Source organism: Molothrus aeneus, chromosome 5 (genome assembly GCF_037042795.1).
Source record: "Molothrus aeneus isolate 106 chromosome 5, BPBGC_Maene_1.0, whole genome shotgun sequence".
NCBI lineage: Eukaryota > Metazoa > Chordata > Aves > Passeriformes > Icteridae > Molothrus > Molothrus aeneus.
The window spans coordinates 64449551-64461621 of NC_089650.1; the positions used below are offsets into that span (position 1 = coordinate 64449551).

At 40.9% G+C, this 12071-nt stretch overlaps 1 protein-coding gene across 3 annotated transcripts in view; it reads left to right on the top strand.

Moving 5' to 3' along the window:
* Positions 1-12071, top strand: part of USP6NL (USP6 N-terminal like) — a 114556-nt gene that overhangs the window by 47099 nt on the left and 55386 nt on the right. For all 3 annotated transcript variants that reach the window (XM_066551012.1, XM_066551010.1, XM_066551011.1), the window contains 2 exons: positions 6026-6099; positions 8526-8608. In XM_066551012.1, coding sequence (XP_066407109.1) covers positions 6026-6099; positions 8526-8608 — 157 coding nt within the window. The remainder of the gene's footprint in view (positions 1-6025; positions 6100-8525; positions 8609-12071) is intronic.

Here is a 12071-nt window from a genome sequence, read left to right on the forward strand (position 1 = left end):
TAATGTGCCAACAAGCAAGAATTTTAGTAAAGTAATGGGAAACAAATTAACATTTCCAATTCTTTTGGGGTTTTCAGAGTGCTCTGCAGTTGGTGAGACAATGATGGTAGGTTAAAGGACAAAAAAGGAAGAAATAACTTTTCAGAATTTGGGATAAGGTTGCACAAGATGCTCTTGGTATATTGAGCCCCATGGAAAGAGGCATCACTTCTGAGGGTGCTGGTCCACAGTGGGTGAGCCTGAGCCAGTGTGTGCCCAGGTGGCCAGGAAGGCCAGTGGCATCCTGGCCTGTACCAGCAATGGTGCGGCCACAGGACCAGGGCTGTGATTGTCCCCTGTACTCAGCACTGGTGAGGCCACACCTCGAATCCTGGGGTCAGCTTTGGCCCCCTTGTGACAAGAAGGACATTGAGGTGCTGGAGTGTGTCTGGAGAAGGGCATGGAGCAGTGCTAGGGTCTGGAGCACAGCTCCTGTGCAGAGTGACTGAGGGAGCTGGGGGTGTTTATCCTGGAGAAAAGGAGGCTCCAGGGGGAAACTTAACTGCTCTCTACAACTCCCTACCAGGAGGGTGTAGCCAGGTGGGTACTGGAAAGCAAGGCAACCCCCACAAGGGGGAGAAAGACAAGGAGGACTCCATAATATCAGAAGGCTCATTAATTACTTTATTATACTATTCTGTATTATATTACAGGATATTACATTGCATCTAAACTGAATCTGCCAAGCACTCAACTGCACTTAATTGCACAGAATCTCTGTCAGCCCACAGTCCCCACACACACACACACACACATGGCCCTGACAGGCCAAGGAAACAAAACACCATCACTCTGGGTAAACAGTCTCCATTTTGCATTCTACTTTGGCACAAACACAGGCACAGCAAATGAGATAAGAATTGTTTTGATCATTGTTTTCTCTGCTTCTCTTACTGCTTCTCTCAGGTTCAGAGAATGTGAATCCCACAGGTGGGGATTGGGCTCTTCCTGCAGTAACAAATGACAGAATGAGATGAAACGAGTTCAAGATGCATTAAGGTAGTTTAGATTGGATATTAGGAACAGTTTTGTTCCCAAAAGGGTTCTCAAGCACTGGAAAAAGGCTGTCTAGGGAAGTGGTGGAGTCACCATCCCTTGGGGTATTTGAAGGCACTTGGTGCTTGGGGGCATGATTTAATGGTGGGCTTGGCAGTGATGGGTTAATGGTTGGACTCAATGATCTTACAAGTCTTTTCCAACCTAAACAAATCTGTGATTCTTCTTAAATGTATGGCTCACCTGTAAGAGGCAGTTTCCTGTACTGCTGCTGATGCATGAGCACTGCAATGTCCCTGTACCTGCTGCTCCTTCAGTGTAAGGAACTCCCCGAGGCTCTCAGTGGTACTGATTTCATACTACCTTCATGAGGGAGCTACTCCATGGTTGTTACCTTTGGCAGGTGAGGTACAGCTTAGTCATTTTTAGGCTGTTTCAGAGAGAACAGCTCTAGGAGTTACAGTTACCCCAAAGACCATTCCTATAAATTGTATGGCTACTTTTGTAGGGACTAGAGATGTGTGCTCAGTGGATTGCACATGGAGATCACTTTAAAAATGCTGTGCCTTATTAGTTTGCAGTTCTTCTCAGTTTGAAGGATTAGAAGCCATGCAGGATTAGACAAACAATTCAAAATACAGGTTCTTAGTAAACCTTGTAGAGCAGCAGCTTTTCTTTTTGTGGGAAAGAACAGTATTTTAGTGTCTTCTGGCCATTCCTCCCTCAGCAGCAGCTGAGTTCTGCCAGGCTGTGGTGAAAGCCAGGTGTAACTATGGGCTGTGTGTTAGTCACCCCAGCCTGGCAGCAGCTCAGCTGCTCCTGGTTGTTCAGCTCCTTCTTGACTGCTGGAAACATAAGGGATAGTCCTGCCCAGTTCCTCCTCCTTTATTCTGGAAAAATGAGTACTGCAGGGAGTGCAAGATGGATCCTCAGTGTTTAGCTCAGTGATTTAAATGAATACAAAATCACATTGTTGTAAATTTTTCCCCCTACCCTCTCCCTATCCCCACCTTAAAATACCCATTTAAGTGGATTATAGGGAGCCCTTAGGTCAAGATTCTCTGGTGTCTGTAGGTGACTCCATCCACAGCTACTCTTCATCCACATGGAACAGAAGAGAGAAGATGCCATGAAAGCAAGAGTAAAGCAGGATTTTTTTTTTTAGTTTCATCAGATCATGAAACCACATCTCTGTTTCTTGCAAAAATCTCCATTCTTGAGAAGTTTCAGTAAAATTCAGGATTTAATTTTTACATCTATGTGTAGGCTACAACCTTTTTTTTTTTTTTTTACTAGTGTTTATTTTTACTTGGCTTTGTTGTTTTGCTGTTTAATGTCACTTATGTCAGTTAGTGTCTTCCAGGTAGTTTAGCATTAATTAATAGAGCATAATGTTATATATTTTTAGTTTGCATTATGTCTGTTACTCCTGAGGAGATGCAGGACACTTGGAAATTTTCACAATGAAAACAGACATTGGAATAATCTCTCCAGGGCAGTGGTAGATTCCCCAGGACTGGACAGCTCTAAGATTCAGCTGAACTGGGTGTTGGACAGTCTTGTCTAGACTGTGCTTTGGCCAAGAAAGCTTGGACCAGATGGTCCTTGAGGTCCCTTCCAACCTGTCATGCTATGATTGATGCTGGGCAGGAATTTAGCTGCTTGTACCTTGTAAGCCTGTCTGATTTTAGGGGCACTTGAAAGTGCTGTTTAGCATGCCACTGTTGACAGAATTTACCATCAGGTCATTGCTAATATATTTTGCCATTTTTTAGTTCAAATCAGTTCTCTGTACTAATTAATTGACTATATATTAATGTTGACCTCATTGAGATGGCATTGTTTCCTGTATAATCTGTAATGCTAACTTTTAATTAGTAAATTTAATCAGACTTGTATCATATCTTTAACTGCTTTCACTGAGATAACACTGAACAAAACTGATAACACTTTAGAATACCAGTTATTTGTCTTCAATTTCATAGAGATGCATTTTTGTGCCAAAGAATTTTTCTTGTTCCCATATTTAGCTTTTACTTTATCAGGAATCAATGTGTAATTTCTAAGTTGGAGGTATTTAAAATTTCCTCTTATAAGAAAAATCGTGTTTAATGCTTATCTCCCAAAATAAAAGCTCTTGCCCCCATCTCAAGCTGTTTTCTGGGTTTTCAGAATGGATGGATTAAAGAAACATTGAACTATCTCAGTGCAGCTGGAAGGTTAAGATGATTCTGGCAGAAAGCAAAGAGGATTACTTTAAAGGCAATGAATATGATAATTTACACACTAAATGTAATTGAATTGTCATGAGACACAGAACATGCCAAACTTTGATTCACACATTGCTTATGCAGAGGAAGGCATGGGAAGCCATGGCCACGTTTTCAGCATAAATCAGGAACTTGCTTTCTGGTGCAAATACAGTTTGGCATTCTCTTAAGCAAAGGTTTAAACTTTTTTCAGCTTACACTGTTATTCTGTCTGTGTTTTTGAAGATCTATGTGTGTCCTTTTGAGCACATTTTAAAATAGAAACCATTTTTAGTTCTGTTTAAAAAATGTATCAGCTACATACTATGTGAATGTATTGACTACTGTGTATTACAATATTGTCTGCTTATATTCAGCCACACTCTTTCACTCTTTCTCAAATCTAATCTCTTCTACTTGGAAATGATTGATAGGATCCTTTTAATCTATTTCTTGAAGCTCAGCAGCAGAGGAGCTTTAAACAAGGGAACTTTTCCCCACAGCTGTTCATTGGAGAAGTGGAGATTTGGGTCAATCAGTACTTGAAATTCCTGAAGAAATGTCAGGTTTCTAAGGAAGCTAAAAGTTTATTTTTTAAAAACTCATAATTAGTCTTCTGTAAAGACTTGCTGTAAGCACAGATCTGTTTTACAGAAGGAAACACAATTTAATTTTGGTTACAATTCCTTTATCTTCTCACTTTGAAAGTAAACCCAGGGTTCATCCACTGCTTTTTGTCAGTGTTGGTTTGGTAGCTTTAGTGGGCATTGTCAGTTCAGCAGACGCTCTATGTCCACTAGTAAAGATTAGGAACCAGATTGTTGTAACTGTGCTGGGGAGTGCTGGAATGCCCTGGCAGTGGTGTCAAGTTGTGTCTGTGCCCCTGGCTGTGACAGGGCTGGGGAGGGGCTCTGGGAGCTCTGTCTTGCTCAGAGCTCCCATGGGCAGCCAGGTAGCAGAGCCCTGCAGTGGCTGTAAAGCTGTGTCAGAGAAAAGCAAACCTGAGACCCAACTGCTTTGTGTCTTGAGTCCCCTTTCAGCTTGGGAATAAAGGATCCAGCACCAAAGCACAGGAGGAGCAGTGCCCTGCTTGGACACACCAAAGTATGAGCAATATGAAATTATTCTACTCACCCCTTATCTTACAGGGAGGAAATGATTTGTCAGTCTTGTAGCTTAGAGATGTGAAGCTTCCAAATATAGCAGATTCAATTATTTTTTTTTTCTCCCTCAAATAACTGTGTAAATACACGTGTCCTGCTTCTGCTGCACACTGGAGAAAATGAGAGAGCTCTGTGTATTCTTAATAAACAGGAATAATGTGATTGGCCAGTGATGGTGACAAAGGGGGCCAGGTGAGGGTAACCAAGTGTGACTTCTGGGGATCATAAATGAAAGCTTTGAAGAAGCAGCCAGACCTTCCCTTAGGAAGCTTGGGACAGGCAGTGCTGTTGTCTAAATGCTGGTGCTTGTGTCTGTGGTGGGTCATACTGAGGTTCTCTTAGTGTTCCCTGGGGAAAGGTGGAGTAAAACAAGCAGAGACCATGGTAAATCTCTAACAGATGGCTTAAAAGGCCTCTTTGGCACAACTTCTTGTCTAAATGTTGAGGAATATGTAGGTAACCTTTATTAAAGAAACACTAGGTTTGAACAAATAATTGTGTTAATGTCATACGATAGAAAACTGTAAGACGTAATCTGTTTTTCTACTTCATGGCCCAGATGGTTGGTATGTACAATTCCTAAAGTTCATTATGTTGCCATGAACTAGATAGTGAAAAAACCCCACATGCTTGGAGTTATTTTCATAAGTGTTAGATTGAAATATATTTTAAATCTTTTCAAGCCTTGTTTTATCTGAAGTTCATCGCTTTTTAATAATCAAAAAAATTGATTGCTTAAATCTTTCACAAACTTATTAATTAAAGCTGATTTACCTCATGGGTTTGATATACTTATATTTGGGATACTGAAGTGCATTCTGTTGTTGGATATTCAGAATAACAACTTTTCCTTTCTTGGTGCTCTCTGTTCCTGTCCATGTCCGAGAGATGGTTTCTGCTCAGGGAACAGGACTGAGCAAAACTTGAACTCCACTCATGTGTAAATGCTGCATCTGCAGTGTCCTCATGTCCAGTGCTTACTCACACACTGGTTTTTTTGTTTCTGCCTGTCAACCTTCCTGTTGTCATATCCTTACACTTATTCCAGCTCTGGGTTGCCCAAGTTGCAGTTCTGACACTGTAATGACATCCTTCCCTGTTTTCTGAGAAATAAGTTGTAGGCTATTTCTAAGAAGCCATGCAGTATTTCTTCAGTATTCCAAGATCTCTACAAATCCTGTAAATACTTCACAATTTTGTTTTAAGCCAATAGTGAATGTTTCAGCTTTCTTTGACTATTAGAATGTTTGTGGAACTGCCAGTTAGTGGCCTTTAGTACTTCCTTCAGTTTTTCAGTTTGTGGGTTGCACAGCATTATTTTTTTACTGTGTTTAATATCTACATTGGTGGAAAATCAGAAATACTCTAAACTTAGCAATTAAGATACTGTGCAGTACCTGTACTTTGCTTTGAGCAGTATTCAAGACATATACCAAGGTCATATTTTGCTTTGACACAATAGTTTTGGCATTTCTCTATTGAAGTAGTCTCCCTGAAGTTGATTTTCCAAGTATTTTGCTGCAGTTCTTTTTTCAGAAGGGAGAAAATCTGAACTACATGATTTTAATTCCTCTACAGGTGCAGATGCTGAGCAGGATGCTGCTATCAAACTTGCCCAGGAACGAGCAGAGATAGTTGCCAAGTATGACAGAGTAAGTGAACTTTTTAGTCATTTAAAAGACATTTTATAATGAATCTTCATAATATGTCTGTTTAAAAAGTGAATCATGATTCCAGCTAGCTGTTGTTTAAAATATTCTGTTGAGTACTAATCTGGTGTTTAATGATACGCTGGCCTCTGTGGGTGAATTAAACTCTTTGTCTATGGGGGATATTCTGGATAATGACTCAACTCATTTTTCAGGTGCATAGCAAGTTCCTTTGGGACCATTTCAGGGAGTGTATTGTATTAGAAGTAGTGAAAGTGGGGTGTTTGAGGATGCTCAGTGTATCTGTGAGATTAGGAGGACTCTCATTTTACTTTTTATTTATTTAATCTTTTGTTATGGTAGTACAAACACTGAAATCATAGCAGAAGAAGTAAAAGATGAGTGAGCTGTATTGTTTTTCCTCTTGTAGTGGGGAGCTAAAGAAATGCCCTGGTCATACCCTGTTTGTTCTTGGACCCCTTGTCAGGAAAAGCCTGGCACAGACTGTGCCTAGAATGCTTACATAGTAGTCAGGTATTTTTGTACCACTTATGGACTTTCTAAGTGTCACTGGAGTACAGAGCAGTAGCCTTGTTTGTGGAGTTCATGGAATGTTTTATGTGCTGGTGATCTGCACAGTGTGCAGTAAATGAGTGGCTCACCTTGGACTGAGGAAAACCTGCTTGTGTGTGGCAGGCTGACACCAGCTGCTGCTGCTCAAAGCTGCTCAGTCACTGCCACCTCAGCTGGGCAGGGGAGAGAAAATGGAACAGAAGGCTCATGAGTTGAGATAAAGGCAGGAACAGATCCTTCACCAGTGACTGTCATGGGCAAAGCAGACCTGAGTTGAGGAAATCAGTTTAATTTATTACCAATCAAATCAGAGCAGGACAATAATAAAATAAACACTGGATCAAAAATATTTTCTCCCCAACCCTCCATTCTTCCTGGGCTTAGCTTTGCTCCCAGTTTTCTCTACCTCCTCCATCTGAGCAGTGCAGGAGGATGGGGAATGGGGGCTGTGGTCAGTTCATCCCATGTTGTTTCTGTGACTCCTCCTATGATGGTGTTCACAGGGGTCCCAGGATGAGGGAAGAGATGAGAATGTTGACTCCATGTTTCAAAAGGCTTGATTTGTTATTTTATGATATATATTACATAAAAACTATACTAAAAGAATAGAAGAAAGGATTTCATCAGAAGGCTAGCTAAGAATAGAAAAAGAATGATAACAAAGGCTTGTGACTGACTGAGACAGTCCAGACAGCTGGACTGTGATTGGCCATTAATTAGAAACAACCACATGAGACCAATCCCAGATGCACCTGTTGCATTCCACAGCAGCAGATAACCATTGTTTTCATTTTGTTCCTGAGGCCTCTCAGCTTCTCAGGAGAAAAAAATCTTAAGGAAAGGATTTTTCATAAAACATGTCTGTGACATCCTTCCTGCTTGAGGGTTTGACTCCTTAAACTCTTCCCTTTCTCCAGTGGGAATATCCCTCCCATAGGCTGAAGTTCTCCATGAACTCTTCAGGATGGGTCCTTCCCAAGGGCTGCAGTTCTTCATGAGCTGCTCCAGCATTGGTCCCTCCATCAGGGTCAGTCCTAGAGGCACAGGAGCTCCAGCATGGGTCCCCCATGGGGTCACAGGTCCTGCCACCACACCTGCTCCAGTGTGGCCTGGGCCATGGCCAGTGGCAGGTCCATACTGGAGCTGGCTTTCTCTGTTGGCTGTGGAGGAGGCTTCCAGCAGCTTCTCAGAATAGCTACCCCTGGAGCTCCCTGCTACTAAACCCAGGCCACACAAACCCAATTCTGTTTGTGTTCTGAGTGGGGGCCTGATTTCACAGCAGTAACCTGTGCATAGCCCACACCAGAAGCAGCTAGAGCTGAAATGTGGTTAAACTTCTGCAAGCCTTTGCAAGATTGGCAATTGGAGAGCAGGAATGGGACATGTATGAATGCATAATTGAGGGGAAACTCAGTGCTGCATTGACAGCTGCTGCAAGTCAGCATGGACTGTGTCTGCAGGATGTGCTCTTGCAGGGGATTGTTCTGGAAAAATGGACTTGGGAAATGAGTAGAGGGCACTCTGGAGACCTTGATGCATTATTGTGGAGTTTAACAACAGGTGTGGGATTACTGTGACTCTGGTTGAAATGTATTTTGTGTATAGCAGTGACCAAGAGAGATTTCTTGTGATGAAAATACTGTTTGTAAGGGCTGGGATGGGTGTTCTGCTCTCTTTCTTCTTGATTGGTTAGGTTAGGACTGGTGTTCTCCTCCTCCTCCTCCTCTAACCTCCTGCCACCATGTCCCAAAGTGTCCCAAAGGTTATGCTTTCAGTGGGTGAATGCTCCCTTATGTGTCTTTATTAATTGTGTCATAAAATAGAATTTGGCTTTTTGTTTTTTCCTTTCCCCTTAGGGACGTGAGGGTGCTCAGATTGAGCCGTGGGAAGATGCTGACTACCATCTTTACAAAGTCACGGATAGATTTGGCTTTCTACAGTAAGTAGCAAGATTGTAAAGAAAATAAGATTAAAAGTTTGCTACTATGAGTATTCAGGCTCTCTATTGCATTACCTATTTGGTGAAAGTATTATTATGCCTTTAATAGATATTTTGGAAACTGCTGTGTAAGTGTTACTGCTGGATAATCTTTCACTGTGCTTTTCAATTCAGTTTCTATCTGGGTTTTTATTTCTGTAATTTGATCTTGCATAGGGAGTGAAATGTTTTAAAATATTTTATTAGGGAATGAAAATTGATAGTTTACAAAAAACATATTCCAAGCTGAATTGAAGATAAATTTTGGTTGTGAATAACTTAGTTGGATGTAAACAAACTTGAAGTTCTTGGAAGGATTTATAAAAATATTGTTAAAATGTTTAATTTTAAAAAGATTCCAACACATTAAGGTTATTCAATGGTTGTATATGAGCAAAAGTGTATCTCAGTCCATAAAGGATTAGTATCTTTTGGCTTCATGTATTTTTTTTCTCCTTACTGAAATCTCTGCTGATTTGGGACCTAATACTGAATCAGCTTTTAGTCAGAAAATGTCAGAGGCCACATGCAGTTCCCCTACAGGTGCCTCCTTTGTAACATAATCTGTTCCTTTTTGGCAAATAGAAGATTAGAGTATTACATTGTATTAGGGTTTTTGTGGTTGGCAGATGTAAATATCCAGCTTGCACAAACTGAACACAAGCTGACTTGCTACTTTTGATGATACTAGGACTCTCTAAGGTTCTTGGTGTTTGGCATTTTTGTTTGAATACATGAAATGCAGTTCAAATCCAGAAAAATCAGTGATAAGTGGAAAACTTAGTAATACCTATGCAATTCATAGTATTGGGAAGGGGGATGTTTATGTTCTGTTTTTTGGGGGACATTTTTTCCTTCTGTTTCCTTTTTGCAATATTATTGTTTTTACAAGCTGTGTGAGTTAAAAGTCATCTTTACCTGCAGACTGCTTGTGCTTCACTGGGGTGAGTTATTTGCTGTGTGACATTACCAGAGATGTGTTTCACACAAAGGGGTCCTTGTGTTGGGAAAGCCCAGCTGCAGCACCACGTGCCTGCAGTTGTAGCATTCCTAATGGATGTCAGAGTTATTTTATTTCTGGGGCAGAGGTCATGGAAGCCACTGCAGGGTTCACCTCTGCCTCCTGAACTTTTCCTGTTACCTGCATTGTGATATTTCCATTTTGATGTGTTAGGTGTAGAAGGTTATTCCTCAAGTCCTCTCCACTTGCTGCTGCTGTTCAGTCATTACCCCAGATGTTCCTCTTGCCCAGGAACATCTTTCCTCACCAACACAGAATTAATTCTCTATATAGTCAGCTTCAAGGGATGAAAGCTGAAAGATTTAAATTACATAAAGACTGTACAGGTTAACAGTGTATGCAGATAATCTCTTCACTAATTGTGCCTATTTGTAGCTTATCCATGTCTTGTTACAGGGCAGATTTCACCAGGGAGTGCTCTCAAGGCTGCTTTGTGATTGCTTAAGAGAAATTCAATGTGTTGCAAATGATGTTTTTATTTTCCTGTGAAGAAAAAAATCTCTTCTAATAGAAGAAATATAATTAGGATAAACAAATCAACTGTCTGTCCCTGAAATGGCAATTTATATTGCACTATAGATTTTAACTATGGTCTGGGTCATGTGTGCTGTCATACTGGGCCTGCTGTGACAGAAAGAAACTCCTGTTCTATGAGATTTGAAATGCAGCAGGATGTACCAAAACCCTCAAAAGTTTGTCATCCCTGAGAGCCATAATTCCCTACAGTCTCTCAGGTGTTTACAGTGTAAATTAGCAGGCTGATGCACACTGAAAACAAAATCTGGGGCAGTACCAAACTTAAAGTGTCATTGTTAAGGTCTACAGGGATTTGTAATCTTGTTTATATTGACATCTTAAAATACTAAGAGAGGTGTCTTTTGTGTCAGGAGGGTGCTGGGTGTGAGGAACCTGATACAAAATAAGGGCTTGTTTTCTCAAGTACAATAGGCTTTGATTACTATCAGTGGTTTTCTATTTTTCCTGGTCTGTGTCCTGTTTGCAGCTTTCCTTGGCTCTGTGAAGGGGCCATTCAAAGTTCAGCTGATTGTTGATAGGGCAGAAAAGATAATTTTGAGGGAATGAAGCACTCAGGCTTCATGTGTAACTTGCCACTGGGTAGAATATGGGAGAATGTAAAGAGACATTTCAAGAGTAAATTTGGTCTATGTGGTGTCCCAGCGTCCTTCTTCGTGTGTTAAACTGGGAATTTGTAAACTTAACCCTGCTATTGTTTTCTTGCCATACCAGTAGAAGTGGGCTCAGGTTTTCCTCAGAGAGGACTGAGAGGGAAGGTGACTTTTTATTTACCAGAGGAGAAATTAGATTGTGATTGGAAACAGATAAAACATTTCCCTTCAAGTAAAATATGTCACTTAAACCTGTGTATAAGACCCTCAGTTGAGGTATCTGGCATCTTTGTTCAATTCTAAGTGATGTAGTATTTACTGTTTACAGGAGTTAGGTCCATCTTTACCCAATATTGTCCTAAATTTTTAGTAGCTGCTGCCTTCAGAACACAATTTAATTTGTTTGCTGCAGTACTTTATTTTTCAGTTCTGCAAATGAATGTGAATGTTCTAGTTAAATTTGGATATTAAAAGGAAAGTGGTGTGGACAGGTTATTAATATTGCTATTTAAAACAAAAAAATAGCTGAGTTAATGCTTAATGAATTTAGGGAACAAGAAAGTGTATTCAGTGAGAAGTAGCAGAGCATTATAATAATGAGACTTATTTGAAATGAATAAAGGGAAGTTTTAGGGGGAAGTTGGATGTAGGAAGAAGGTTTCCAGCAAAGCTAAAGCTGTGAAATAACCTGTGGGGAGCCCAAGGGGATTGTCTCTTGAGATGCTTAACAGCAGAGTGTGCAAAACAAAATGCAGCTAGGAGGAGTTTGTTCAGTGGCACTGACTAAACTGTAGCAGTTTTGAGCTACTCTACTGCAAACATAAATTGTACAGTAGAGGCATGCAGGAACCAGGAAGAGAAGAGTGAAGTTCTCATTATTAGCTAAATTACAGAAAATTTGGCCTTTACCAGCTACTGTTGTTGCAAGGCTATAGGGAAGTGGTGGCTTGTGGTTTATTTAAGCCATGGGGTGTTGCAGGCAAACCAGACACAACTTGAAGAATTTCTCATAATTTACTGCCAGGTAACATGACATTCTGACTGCTGACTTGGGTGCTGGGTAGGAACACTCCAAACCATAGCCCTGTGTTAGGCCCCTAGAGGAAACACCTGTCTCCCCTGTGCCTCCAGGACAAGCTTCCTTTGCTTTTTGTCCTGGCTTAGCCTTGGATCACCCCAGTTCCTTTGGTGGGGTGGCAGGCAGTGCAGGAGCTCCTGCACATGATGACTTCTTTCTTCTGCTCCTGGTTTCTTACTTATTTTCTCCTTCTGCTCC